The sequence below is a fragment of the Micromys minutus genome (assembly GCF_963924665.1).
Source record: "Micromys minutus genome assembly, chromosome: 10".
NCBI classification, from domain to species: Eukaryota; Metazoa; Chordata; class Mammalia; order Rodentia; family Muridae; genus Micromys; species Micromys minutus.
In genome coordinates, this window is record NC_137979.1 from 25,942,545 (window position 1) to 25,957,622 (window position 15,078).

The 15,078-nt window shown below is 45.5% G+C and overlaps 1 protein-coding gene across 2 annotated transcripts in view; it reads right to left on the reverse strand.

Annotated features, from left to right (window-relative positions):
* SGSM2 (small G protein signaling modulator 2) overlaps positions 1-15,078 on the reverse strand; it is a gene marked incomplete at its 5' end in the record, with an annotated part of 38,863 nt that overhangs the window by 23,047 nt on the left and 738 nt on the right. For both annotated transcript variants that reach the window (XM_080923049.1, XM_080923048.1), the window contains one exon: positions 11,346-11,421. In XM_080923049.1, the coding sequence (XP_080779175.1) occupies positions 11,346-11,421 (76 nt within the window). The remainder of the gene's footprint in view (positions 1-11,345; positions 11,422-15,078) is intronic.

A 15,078-nucleotide genomic window follows, 5' to 3' on the forward strand; every position in this document is an offset into this window, starting at 1 on the left:
TTAAAAAAAAAAAAAAAAAAAAAAAAAAAAGGCAGAGAGAAACAAAGAAAGGCTTGGACAAATACATTAAAACGGAGTTAGAAAGACAGGACTTAACAAGCACAACTCTCCCCCCCACTGCCTATCTTTATCTTCCGATGCCTCTTAGGGTTTGGTCAAATGATCCCAGAGAGCTTTCTCCATTGTCATCCATCCCATCACACTGACAGGAAAGCTCAGAGAGGCAAGAGCATGGCTAAATTTTAACTCTAGCACCTTGCTATGAACACCCACTAAAGTCCTCCCACAGAAAGCTGACAACGCTGATGACCTCAGGCCAGCCCAGCCCGAGGGGCTCCTTGGGCTCTTCAATGTTATAGAGCTTAGCAAATGGTATCTGGGGCTGGAGAGCACAGTGCTAATGGAGCCTACCAGCCTTGGTCTCAACCCATCACACACTGATTTAACCATTCAAGCGATCACTTAGAGTGGAGACACTGGGTCATATTTGATGGCACCAGCCTGTTTATCTCCGCACTAAGGCAGGAGGGTTGAAAGTTTACCCTGCCTGGGCTACAGTGTAGAATGGAAACCTTGTGGGACAAAGATGGAGAGATACTGGAAGTTAGGTATACTGCTACTACATTACTGGTGGGAAGGTTAGTGACATCATTCCTATGGAGCATTTTAGTATTTTCAACCAAAGGTGCAGAAAGCCTTTGACCCAGCAACCCCTCTTCCGGGGTTTTTCCTACTTGTGTAAGTGCACAATTAGTTACAATAGTAAAGAAATGGAAACTACCCATGAGTCCATTAACAAGGGTCAGGCTAACTAGTTGTGGTTTGTTCACACAGGAGAGTAGCTTTCAGCTCTAAGAAGCAATAAGATGCTCTCCAGGAACTAACAGGGGAAACTTCCAAAAACAAGGTGATGGTGCCACTGCATGGCACCTTCTGCTTACAAAAAGGGTGGGTGGAGTCAGGTGTGGTGGCTCATGACGGTAAGCCTAGTTAGTACTTAGGAGGCAGGGTAACTGACTTAAGTTCAAGACCAGCCTGGGCTACACAGTGAGTTTCTGTGTGAATCATTTCAAAATAGAGGTGGGATGGGCAAAGGTCACATATTCTTGTTCTGAGGCAGGCTCTCATGTAGCCTAAATGTCCTTAAGTTTCTGATCCTCTGCTTCTACCTCCCAAGTACTGAGATTACACGTGTGAGCCACCAAGTTTAGCCACATCTTTATTGGAGTTTAAAAACAGTAACAATGGGCTGGAAAGATGGTTCAGACATTAAAGGCTGGGCTCACAACCATAACCCTCCAGTTAAGTCACAAGCAAAGGTGTTGGTTTGTGTGTGTGTGTGTGTGTGTGTGTTTGTGTGTGTGTGAACGTTGTACAGAAAGGGGTGTTTCTTTCATATAGCTTTGATTTCAGAAGTACGTAGATAAATTACCAGTTCAAGATGATAATAATAATTGAGTAGGTGACCACCGAGGGTTCCCAGTGTGAGGTGATGCTGGAGACCCTCTCCAGTCTAGGAGAGAATCAACCCCAGAATGGATACTCTGTCCATAGTACCTACCCACTCTTTCCACAGCTCCTACAGCAAATGAGGTCTTCCAAATGGTTTACTTCCTCATGCTTAGCCAGTACCTGCTTAGAGCCGCAGCAGGTAACCTGAGCTTGGCAGAGGAACAATTCTAAGTGCTATGACAAGCCCGAGACTCAGGGGCTCACAAAAATGAACCAAAGCTAACGCAGTGGCTGGGAAGGGCCCTCAGAAACAAGGAAGATGTCTGGAAGTTCTGTTTGTCCACCTTGTGTCTCAGATGCTTATACATTTGTATTTACACCTCTGTTCAACAGTTGTGAGTCCTGGCAGCTGTGGGACTTACTAAATGGCATTCAGAGGACTACCGTCGAGGGATCCAGCACTCACAATTAGCAAAGCATGGCAGAAAGCTGGCCTAAGGACCAGGAGGAGTTGAGGAGGGGAGGAAGGCAAGTGTGAGAGTAGCAGGCACATCACCTCTGGCTCAGTTTCACCTTTCTCCCCAATGCCATCTGTGCACTGGGAGTGGGTTGTAGTTGCCATGGAGAACCTGAGGGAGGAAAGTGTGAGTGGAGCACTCATCCATAACCTGGTCCTGGAGCTGTGGGGGCAACACCCAGAACAGAGTTTTGTGGTATTGGTTCAGGCCTGTGAAAAGTGGAGACAGGAGGAGCTGTCTGGCTGGAAGGGGAGTGGAGAAGAGGAAGTTCACAGTGGAAATCTGGAGCTGCCAAGTTAGAGCTTTGCCCCAGGTGGAGGAGGAGGAGCAGAAAGGCTTTCCCCCAGGCACCGTGAGCTTGTCCCATGCCTTAGATCTCTGACTGCCCATTTCTACCCTGGGTTCGGTAATGGCTTCCTGCACTCACAGTGAATATTCCCACTCTATTTGGGGCATATTTTCTCTCAGCTTGCCAGGTATTACTGACTTTATTTCAACTCTGGGGCACTCAGCTTTGCTCAACTCCCCAAATAAGGAAGCAACATTCCTCCATAGATTTGATGAGGAAGAGATGGAACTGGTCTTGGCTTTCTGGAATCGAAGTGAGAGAAATGAGAACCAGGCCACACGTGCATATCCCAGTTTATCCTTCTCCATAGCAATCGCTTGGTTGAGGGAGATTTCAAGATACACAAAAGTAAGGATCCCCCATATACTGGCTCCCCAATTTAAATAGTTAACAGGTATCAGTTAAATTTTGTTTCAACTAAACCACATGTAACCAATTTTTTCCCTATCTTTGGACTATTATTATAATTTTATCTATTTTTTATTTATTGAGACAGTTTCATTCATTCATTCATTCATTCATTCATTCATTCATTCATTCATTCACCTGTTCATTTAGATATGGCTTCTCTGTGCTATCCTAGCTGGCTGTCTTGGAATTTACTCTGTGGACCAGGCTGGTCTTGAACTCAGACAGATCCACCCGTGTTTGCTTCCTCAGTGATGGGATTAAAGGTATGTACCACCACCCTCAGCTTTATATTTGGATAATCTGAGGTAACTTTTAGACTCTTGACCCAAGTATACATACCTTTACTGAACAATAATCCTTCTCTCTCTCTCTTTTTTTTTTTTTTTTTTTTTGAACCAAAGCCTGGCTGTATTACTCTGGCTAACCTAGAACTCATGTTGGCCAGCGTGGCCTCAAATTTACAGGAATCTTCCTGTTTATACTGCCCCAATCTGGGTGCTAGGATTATAGGTGTCTCATAATATCCAACCCTAGTATCAATTGCTTAGTATGATTCATTTCCTTCCCAATTATGTTCCCAGACTTCTGATTTCCCCAGGTTTCCAGAAACATGGACTCCTAGGAATCCTGAATTATTTCTGAGGAAGGTTTCCAGAGACGGTTCGAGAACAAGGTGTCACTGGACATCATGTTACATGCTTTGCTTACATGGCTCTTTCAAGTTTTTCATCTCCAGAGCATGATCGCTAAGCTGATCACTCACCTCTAGTCCTGAGCATCTCTTCCAATGCTGAGATTTACCTTCTGGGGACAGGCTCAGAGAGGGAAATGAATAACTAACTGGCTATGGGTTAAACATGAACAGCATGCAGACCTTGGTCTATCTGCCTCCAAACCGCACGACCTTGGCTATGCCCTAGCACATGGGGGAAGGAAACCAGTTGCTTTGGACATCTGCCTTCCTTCCTGACCATAGCTGAAAAGCCACCTGACTTGTTCACTTCTGGATAGAAAACAAACCATAGATAGTCTGGGAATAAGCTATTCACTGGATGCAGGAGGGAAAGAGTCTCTTTTGCTGAAAAGAGTCAGGCAACCTCCTGGAGTCGGAATCACAAAATGTGCAGAAGCATTTCTGGCTGCAGTATCCCAGGTGGGATGCAACCTCCTGCAGCACCTGCTACTCCCCAGGCTTATTAGTATCTCTCTGCCATTCGCCAAGAAGCTCACTGCAGGGGAAACCTAACTGGCTAATGAAAGCTGCTTAGCAATGGGGAGCTGGTTAGTAAAGCCCAGAGTCATTCCCAGTTCCAGGCTCCACCCCCACCTCCTACTACAGCCTCAGCCTTAAGCAACCCTCAGGTCGGCCCTGGAAAGCTGCTGGTTGAGAAAATAGGCTGGCCTGGCCCCACCTACAATGCCTAGCAGCTGGGATGAGAACCGGCTCTTCAAAGTCAGAATCGTTTCTCCCAGCCACTTAAGCTTAAGATCTACAGGGCTGAGGGTAGAGTTCTGTGGTAGATGCTTGTCTAGCCTGCCTCAGGATCAAGGTTCGATCCCCAGCTAAACACACACACACACACACACACCAAACAAACAAACAAAACCAGAAAAAATTCAACCTAGGCTAGGCATGGTGGTACACGCCTTTTATCCCAGGGAGAAGAAGGCAGATCTCTGACTTTAAAGTTATCCTCTATGAGTTTCAGACTAGCCAGGGACACTCAGTGGGGCCTTGTTTCAACAAACAAACAAACCTTCACAATCCTAGTACTCAGCTGGGAAGATACTGTTGTAGAGAAGGTCAGGTTTGGAGAAACAATTTCATGGGTTGGTTACCTCAGTCATTGATGGCGAGAGAGGAGCTATGTCTAGGCACATGCATTATTATTTCAGAGCAAGGTTCAGGGAACAGCTTGAGATAATTTGCTGTTTGCCGCTCTGAATGCTCCGTTTATGCACGTTAAGAGCTCCTTTCTTCCACCATGGGAGGTGGCGGGAGATGCCAGTCAATGGGGGCAAAGGTAGAAGAAATGTTGACAAAGCCACAGAGAAAATACAAATTGAAAGTGTTAATTTAATTCAACTAGACAGTGTACCCAGAATCTCAGACGTGCTAAGCAAGTATACTCTGGGATCCAGCCCAGCAGGAAGTCTTTGCTTGGTTGGTTTTAGAGACAGGGTCTCTGTGTAGCCCTAGCAGTCCTGGAACTCTCTCTCTGTTGATCAAGCTGGCCTTGAACTCAGAGAAACCTGCCTGCCTCTACCTTCTGAGTGCTGGGACTAAAGGCATGTGCCACCATCACCTGGATTTAAAATGTTTTAATTTAGTGTGTTTGTGTGTGGACATGCATGTGTACCAACATGCACATGTGCAATCTACCATGTGGGGCCAGGAGCAGTGGGAATGGTCATCTCTCTCCATCTACTGAGTGGGTTCTGGGGACAGAACTCAGGTCATAAGGTTTGGCGTTGCTCAGTTTTACCCCGTAAAGCCATCTTCCAGTCAGGCTTTAAACTCTCATTTTAAAATTTAAATGTATGTGTGTATGCACAAACACACATGTACGAAGGTCATGTATGAAGGTAAGGTTCTCACCCCTTTCCTGGGGAGTGAACTGGTTGTCAAGCTCATATCCTTGAGTGGCAAGTACTTTTACTTGCTGAGCTATTTCTTTCTTTATAAAAAGATTATTCTTTTTAATTATGTGTATATGTGTGCACATATGAACATGTGCACTTTTTAATTATGTGTATATGTGTACATATATGAACATGTGCACATGATAGGCCAGAAGAGGGTGTTGGATCTCTAGAAACTGGAGCCACCCATGGTTTATGAACCACCTGACCCATGTGGGTACTAGGAATCAAACTACAAAAGCAGCCAATGCTCTAACCACTGAGCAGAGTCTCTCCAGTCCCCCAACCTTGAGCTCTTGATAGCTCCTGATTATACCTCCCAAATTCTTGGGAGCAGTGTGAGCCACCACATCCTGCCTTCTCTGTAAGTCTTTACATCAACATTTAAAAGTTTAAAGACTAGGCTAGAGGAGCTTAGTGACATCAAAAGCGGACATGTGCAATTCTCAGTACCCTAAACCACATAAACCCCCTTTCCCCAACTCCCAGAAAAAACACAAAGCAAGGACCATACTATGGTCTAGCAAAAGCAAACTTGATAGAACTTGGAAGACAAAAAGGTGACGTCAAAGGTTTTTTTTTTTTTTTTTTTTTCCTGTGATGGTGGTTTTGAGTTCATTCTCCAAGCTCCATCCTAGCCTAGCATGACAGATAATCTCAGAGGGACTGATGCTCTGGTATAGGATGCCGAGGTAGCTTTGGAAGAACACCACCACAAAGCCCGGAAGCAGGAGAGACAGTACCTGAACAGGACCCTTCCCTAGCTCCCAGGGTTGCCTTCACAAAGAAGCTAGTTTTGAGATAGAGCCCACATAGCCCAGGCTGGCCTCCAAACCTCTATATGACTGAGGTTAGCCTTGAACTCCTGGTGTTCCTTCCTCCACTTGAGTAGATGCTGGAATTTGCAGGCATACTTCACACATCCATTTTAACAAGGAAGGTTTCTATGTGCAGGGCCTGAGTAGCTTCTGGACAAATGGGTTTAGAAACCACAGCACTTTAAACAAATGTACTTTACTTTGACAGTCTTGTGAAGCCTGCCCCAGAATCCCACTCCAAGCCTCGAGTATCAGGAATCATAACTTGTCTGGTCATAACTTTCTTAGGTTTGCCCATGGCGAGGTTTTAATACAGAAAGTCTTTAGTTCCATTTGGTTCTCATGGAAGGTTTTATTTCTAGCTCAAATATATGCACCCTGAATCTTTAAAAAAATAATTGTTTTAGATTAATTTATTTTTGTTTTATGTGCAGTGGTGTTTTGCCTACACATAAGTCTGTGTGAGGATGTCAGACCACCTGGAACTAGAGTTAAAGAAAGCTGTGAGCTGGGAATTGAGTCCAGGTCCTCTGAAAGAACAGCCAGTACTCTTAACTATCTTCTCTCCTACCGCAACCCTAAGAAATCTTAAGCCAGGTCATTCTTTGTCATGCTGTGGTCCTCAGCTCTTAAATAGAGTAGGGCAGATTTTTAAACTGTAAACCGTGAGATGTGACCTCATGTGGGATGTGGGAGGGCGTCACAAAACCTCTGGAAATAATAAAACATGTAACGATCAAAAATTAACTCAAAATCAAGTGTTCTGGGCTGGCAAGATGGCTCATAGGTAAGGGTGCTTACGTCAGTTTGATCCGCACGTTGGTTTTTATAGACGGGGTTTCTCTGTGTAGCCCTAACTGTCCTGAAACCCACTCAGGCCCCCCACCACCTGGCTGGAAGATTGATGTTTGATATAGACCCTGTGAGGTGGGAAGATTCACCTTTAATGTGAGCCACCCCTTCTGCTGGCAGCCCATATAAGGACACGGAAGAAGGAAGCTTTGGCTCTTTGCCCGCCTGCTCTCGGTATCCTTGGCAAGTTCAGTTCTTCACTGACACTGGAACCTGCGTCTTGGGATTTTGAAGATCAGTTGAGATACCCAGCCCCATGGATCGAACAAATATGAAACTCTTGGGCTTTCTGTTAATAGACAGCTATTGTTGGACCACAGCCTGTAGCCACACTCTAATAAATGCTCCCAACCCCATCCATCCATCCATCCATCTTACACACACACACACACACACACACACACACACACACACACACACACGTTCATTCTTTAGAGAACCCTGACTAATACAGCCCTTGCCACCACGGCACCTATGTTCCACCCACATAAGTAAATGTAAATACAACCAAGCATGCGATGAATCAGGGTTGTTTCTGGTGGCTACCACTTCCCTGCAGCTTTGGTTCTGAACAGCCTTGTGCACTGTGCACACATCAGACCACACCAGCGAGGCTGCCTGCGTTACCAAACTTCAGATCCAAGACTCCTGTGTGCTATGAACCTCCTTGTTTGTGTTGTATGTTTTCTGCTCTTACAGAAACACAACAGTTTCATTACAGAAAACAAAGACTTCTAGTAATATCTTATTATCATTCCTCAGCAGGTATCAAATTAGTATATCTCTGTATTGTATTAGCAGGATGTTGAATTTCATTTTTTACAAATTACACTTATTTATTCTTTTGTGTATATGTGATGTTTGAGTGTGAGCACATGCTGTCCTACCAGGTTCTGAAGACCAGACTCAGGTCATCAGGTTTATATGGCAAGACTGAGTCATCTTGCCAGCTCAGAATGTTTGATTTTAAAATACGTTATCTGAGTTGATGATGTGAGTTTCATAAATAAGATGGGTGTGGTGGCCCATGCTGTTAGTTTCAGCAGTTGGGAGGTAGAAGCCGGAAGAGAATTAGTCAGTTTGAGGCCAACTTGGTCTTCACTGTGAGATTCAGGCTAGCGAGTGCTCCATGGTGAAGGCCTATCTCAAAAACAAACAAATGGCTACCCTCCCCTCACATGCATCCACGCACAAATTCCAAAAATACAAGAGAGGGAGGGAGGGAGGGAGGGAGGGAGGGAGGGAGGGAGGGAGGGAGGGAGGGAGGGAGAGAGAGAGAGAGAGAGAGAGAGAGAGAGAGAGAGAGAGAGAGAGAGAGAGAGGAAAAGAAGCCCAGATCCAGCTGGGGAGCTGGCTCCATCTGGAGTCTGCTGGTCAACCAACCTAGCTTAATTGGTAAGCTCTGGGTCCCCGTGAAGAGACCTGGTCCCCACAAACAAGGTGGGTGGCCCCTGAGAACAGCATCTGAGGTTGATCCCTGTCCTCCACATGTACCCACACCTACAAACATGCTAACACACCAGCAAACACAAAATTCCAGACTTCTTTCAGGCCAGGCAAAGCCTTGCCACAAATTCCTGTGGCAACTCAAATCATGGCTGACACTTCACACGGAGCAAGTGCTTTTGGGCCACTTCAGCCCCTGACACTGCTGCCTCACATCTGGGCAGCTTCTCTTGCAAACATTTTGTCTGCTCCCATGGCATCTATGTTGGCATTAGTGACTCTTAAGAACCTTGGAGGACAAGCAGAACATGGGTCCTCCTGCTCCTGGACCCTGTTTAAAACCTGGAGACTTGAAGGCTTTGTTTTGTCTACAATAACTGAAATGGCTCAAAGGGAGCTTATTCTTGAGTGTGGTCTGCCCTGATGAAGGAGCTCAGAGCTTTAGAAAGGAGACCCACAGCTCCTGGAGGGCTGCGAGTCCCAGGCCAGCTGCAGGAGAGCTGGCTGGTGTTTCTCACCTCAACAGCCTGAATGTGGAATACTCAATGCTCTTCTTCTGCTGGTCTCTCTCCAGCCCTCTTCTCTTCATTCTCCCCTGGCTACCCACACACAGCACCCATGCACAAGCTGTTCTCACTATGTGGTAGCTTTCTACAGTGTGCGCTTTCACAAAGCCTAGCACTAGGCCAGAATTCTAATATGCTTCTAGGCTAATAATGACACTGGGGCACTGGGGAGCCTTTTCTCTCTCCCCGAGCACGTGTTCTATGAAGAAGAGGAGGTAAAAGCAGGCTGCAGATGGATGGATCAGGACATCGTATGAGAGAACTGGGAAAACCCACCCAAAAGGGAGACGATGGGACTGCAAAGACAGCAAGCCTAGCCTCAGCCTGGATACCCAAAGGACAAGGAGGTTTTTCTGCTCTTGGACTCTAGGCATGCTTACAGACATAAACTCAATCCCCACAAAAATTTGAGGAGGAGACCACTGCTCTAATTTTACTTATTGAACTTTTAAATTTTTTGATTTTTCGAAACAGGGTTTCTCTGTCCTGGAGTCACTTTGTAGACCCAGCCTGGCCTCAAACTCTGAGATACACACTTGCCTCTGCCTCCCCAGTGCTGGGCTAAGGGTGTGCTGCTCTAACTGTAAAAGAGCACACCAGGGGTAACAGCACACTAGTCACAGAGGAGCAGGGCATGCTGTGGGATTAGTAAGTGTGAGGCTGCACACGTCACACTGCATGTGTTCAAGGCCAGCCAAGGACAGGTAGAAGATTGAGGGAAAGACAGAGATGGGAGGGGATGGAGGGGAAAAGGGAGGAAGAGAGGGAGAAAACCTTTAAGTATTATTATGCAGAACACTACTTTTCAAAGCCCTGTGTCCCACGGCCTTTGCTCACTGGCTGCCTCTCACACTATAACTCCCTCTAGAATGCTTTTCCTTCATAGCTCTTTTTATTATTTATTATCACAATACATTTTTTCCCACCCATTTGTTTTTCTGTCTGTCTGTCTCTTAGCAGGATTTATGTTTCTGGGGCAGAGACTGTCTACCTTGTCCCTGACATCCTGCATAGAGAATACTGTTTAGTGTGTGGCCAAACTTATGGGAAAGTCAGCTCTGTCTCACTGTTGCCAAAAGCAGGGCCAGTAAGAGGCTCAGAGGTGCCTGATGCCAAACCTGATGACCTGTTGTTGATCCCTGGTTGACCACACAGTGGAAAGAGACCAGACTCCCAACAATTGTCCTCTGAACCCCACACAGGTGTCATAGTCCTTACATTTGCATACATACACCACACAAAATATAACGTAAAAACAAAATAAAAAATAAGGCATTTCTTCGGGGTACATGACTACTAGTACACACTAGGCTCTGGTACCCTTCCCACCTTAGAGGATGTTAGGGGATGGCCAAGTTTGTGGAAATTAAAGAAAACTTTGTGTAGATGTAAGCTTTTTCCTACAAAGGCAAACATCTGGTGCCTCCCATTATTCAACCTAGTGGTACAGCCAGAGGTACTGGCTCTTCCTCCTTGCTCTTTTACATCTAACCAAGTGCATGGGGAATTAGGAGAATGGAGCAACTAGAAAGATGTGCTCAGGGCAAGGCTCTCAACCTGTGTTCCCGGGACAGTACCCAAGCTTCCTCTGTGAGCATGGAAGAAATCCAGAGTCTCAGGACACTCCAGACCTACTAGAACCAGAAATGCCTTGGCAAGATCAGGTATACTTTGTTTTGTGATGCTGAGTCTTCACAAGAGAGTGTTGGATCTTCTGGACTGTGATGTTAAAGACAGTTGGGAACAACCATGTAGGTATGGGGATCAAATCCGGGTCCTCTGGAACAGCAGCCAGGGTTTCTCTGTGTAGCCCTGGCTATCCTGGAACTTGTTCTGTAGACCAGGCTGCCCTCAAGCTCAGAGATCTACCTGCCTCTGCCTCCTGAGTACTGGGACACTCTGCTGAGCATTTAGGCTTCTTAACTGCTGAGCCATCTCTTTAGCCTCCTCTACTTTTTTATTTTGAGGCAAGGTCTCACTGAGCTGTCCAGGCTAACCCTGGAAACCACACAGCTATAAGTGTTTTAATGTACTTTCAGGTGAATTCTGGTACTGCTAAAATTTGGGAACTGTTGTCCTGGAATACTAAAATACACAGATTCTTGCAACCTGAAGCCTCTGGTTCAGTAGATCTGGAGTGGGGCTCAAATAGACTTCAAGAGTGTTTGGATTGGTTGGGAATCTCCTCCATATCTGAGAGTTACTAAACCAGGAGACTCATCTTCCCCAGGTCCCAGGACGAGTTCTCAGTCACAAGCAGGTAACCCACCACTGTAAAGTGTTCACTCACCACACAGAGCAATGATGTGGCTGCTATCTTCGTGCACGAATTTCCTGGTGACAGCCTCCTCCATGATTTGCTTCACCTGTGAATAAACGAGCATCTCCATCATTTTAATTCATGTTTGCTGGGCTACTGATCACACTCAGGGCGAACCCTCTGTCACTGGACTCCATCCTTAGGCCAGTGCTAGTATTTTTAATTTTTTTCCTGAGCATATTTTGAGGGTACAGGTTTGAGGGTACAGCTCAGTGGTCAGGCATATTCTGGATACACACGGCTCCGGATTCAATTCCAAGCACCCAAAGGGGGTAAAAACCAGCAACAGAACAGGTCTATGGAAAGGTGAATAGCTTGGTTTTGACCTTGTGGTCTTGGTTTTTTAGATACTTTCAGAGGTGACAAAGATGGGAGTGGGGTGGGAAGTCAAATGCTCCTTAGCATAGTCTGCTCCAAGTGTTTTGGAGAGGAAACTAAGAGATGTCAACCCCCCCCCCCAGCCAATCAGTGTGGAGGGTCTGGTTCAGACAAAAGGGTCCTCCTGCCTAGAAACCAAAGATGGAGACTATTTGCTCATCCGTACTCAGCTGGAGAAGGGCTTCTGGACAGACACACTCTCCTTCAGGGACAGACGGTCTCAGTACAACTGCCCTTCCATTTCTGAGGTTAGGAGTAAGCCCACCCATGTCTCCCCAACTCACTTGTTCTAGCTAAGCCCGAAAACTCATGCTTTAGGGTCTGAATGAGAGGCTAACCTGAGCTACACAGTGTGCGACAGAGCCTGAGCTATAGTGTGAGACCATTTCAACTCCCAAATCCCAATAGGCACTTACAGGTTGGGATTGTCCCTCTACAGTTGAGTGCTTGACTGACATTCAAGGTCCCTAGGTTCAATCTCTAGGGCCACAAAAAAGATGTTCTTATTGTTTATTATCAGTCCTTAATCATATAAAAAATGAGCTTCTGTGATAATATCACAAGCTTGGTGAGTTCTCACACACTGGATACTCTCGGAGCAGGAAACAACACAAGTGTCAATGTGGTGGCACAAGTCTGATCCCAACCCTTGGGAGGTGGAGGCAAGAGGATCAAGAGTTCAAGGCCCAGACTGGCTAGATGACTCAGCAGGCAAAAGTTCTCCTGAGCAAGTCCGATGACCTGAGTTCGATTCCCAGAAACCAAATAAAAGAGGAAAAAGAGACTAGTCTACAAGACGTCCTCTGACCCACAGAAGTACACTCACACATACCAAGTAAAGTTAAAAGAAGAGTTCAAGGCCAGTCTAGGCGACACAGCAAGTACGAAGCTAGTTCGGGTTAGGACACTGTGTCTTAAACAAGTGAAATAGAATATAGAACCTGTTTGCCCAAGTACCTTGTTTTATCATCTTCCCCTCCAATCTCCACTTTTTCTGAGAAGATTTCCTTCTTTCTCTCTCTCTCTTTCTTTCTTTTTTTTGTAGTGGTAACTGAACCCAGGGCCTTGTGCATGTTGGGCCAATAAACAAAACTATTTCTGTATTTTTTTAGACCTTTTTGTTATTGCTGTTTTGAGGTAGGGTCTCACAATGTAGCCTTGGTTGGTCTGGAACTCACTATCTAGACAAGGCTAGTCTTGAACTCGGAGATCTTATCTTCCTCTGCCTCTTGATTGGTGGGCTCAAAGGCATGAGCCACCAAGCATTCCTCCACTGGGAGTGGAGATTGTTCGTTCCCAACTGTGTGACAATGTCACAGTTAACTGGCATGTAGGTATTTTCCAGCTTGGGGCTGTTATGCATCATACGAACATCTGGACATATTTTCTGGTGAACATATGTGCTGGCTTCTTAAAATTTATATTTCTAGGCAAGGAATTTCTGATGCATATATTCTGCTTTAGTGTCTAGTAATACTGCCAAAATGTTCTCCAAGTGGCTGTAGCAATTTACACTTCCATCAACAGAACGAGGTTTTAGTTGCTCTTAACATTTGTGCCAGATTCCATGGGGAATTTTCCAGGAGACAGATACCGCCAGTGGGAGTCAGAGATGGGTTTCCTCAACCCCAGGATAAAAGCCTGCAGGATAGGCCATTAGCAGAGACAGTCCATACCTTTTAAAGGATTTATTTATCTTTATTTTATGTGAACGGGTATTTTACATGCATGTATGCCTGTGCATGATGTTTGTGTGGTACCTGCAGAGTCTAGGAAAGAGCATCAGCTCCCCTGGAACTAGAGCTAACTGTTGTTAGCTGTCATGTGACTTCTGGGAATCAAACTTGGAAGAGCAACCGGAGCTCTTAAGCGCTGAGCAGGCTCTCCAGTGCTTTCTCTTTTATTTTTGAAATTAGGCATTTGCCCTTATGCTCCAGCTCCACCTTCATCTTTGGCTGCCATTCTTTGGACAGGATGTAGTGTCCTGATGACACCCTGGCTTCCAGTCAGCTTTGTTTTATTTCACCTAATTACCTATTTATTTACTTTCAAGTCCAGCCTCACTATGTAACCCTGGTTGGCTTGAGTGTCATAGGGACCCAAAAGGAGTAAAGGTATACACCACATCAGGCCAAGGTCCTCACTTCACATGCACCATATTACATGGAGAGTGGCGTAGCACCTAAGGAGGAAGGAAAGAAGGACCTGGAGGTTTCTCCCTGCTGGAACTGCTCTGGGTTAGTGGTTAGGTAAATGAGGATACGATTGGATCGATTCTTACACTCAGAGCTGTTAAAACTTCCTTGATTACTTCCCAGGGGTCTTTGCAGAACTCACAACTAAAGATCAACAGGTATCCGAAGCAGCTGGAGAGACGTAGATCCTGTGAGGAGGACCCTACTGATGATTTTAGTCCAGAGGTCTCTCTGTGAGGACAGTCTCGCCCCAAGCACTAAAAGGGGGAACTATGTGGAGTTCAGAGTAGGTCAGCCAGGGAGACATATCCTTGCAGAACAAATTCAGCTTTCAAAGGAACCATTCTTAAAATAGTCTTTGGATACCGGGAAGAAGATCCTGTTCTCCAAAGCATTTGCTCACACACCCAATCAATTCTCAAATTTGGGTCCTACATAATTCTAGCAGCACATCCATAGTTCCTACTCACTCACGTCCCCCTAGATCTCTTGGTTTTAGAGTGCTTTCTTCCTGGGGACCATCGCTGAGAGTTCACTTTTCTCTGGTGACAAAACTGGAGCTTAAGATTATTTTGAAAAAGCCCTGGCCTAAGAAACCCTTACTTGGCCACTTCAGAGCAAAAGCACAGTGAAGCTGTTCACACAAGCTGGGAAGTTAACGGTTTCAACTTTTTTTTTTTTTTTTTTTTTTTTTTGTCAAGAAGGAAGGGAACAGTTAGGGCACGAGTCAGGTCATGGTTAAAGCAGAGTGAGAGCCCAGAGTCTTCTCAAATCCTCAAACTCTAAGGGTGCATGAGAGAATATAATACATTTATATGTGTGAGATAAACAGTATCATCCTATTTTAAAAAGAGACTAGGAAACCAAGACTTGAGTTTAAGTAACTTTACTCAAGTTCACACAGATGGAAGTCTGGAGTACTCAAGACTATTTCACCAGACCTCAGTTTCCACAGCCAGCAGATATATTTACTAAACAGAGTGCCTATCAGTGTGCAGGGCTCTGGAAACAAAACACTGAGCAAGCAGACAGATTTTTTTTGCCTTCCTGTAGTTCACACCTGGTAGACCTAGCTACAGAGGCAGGCTGAGGAAGGAGGCCTCATTCATCCCATCTACACTGCAGGCTCT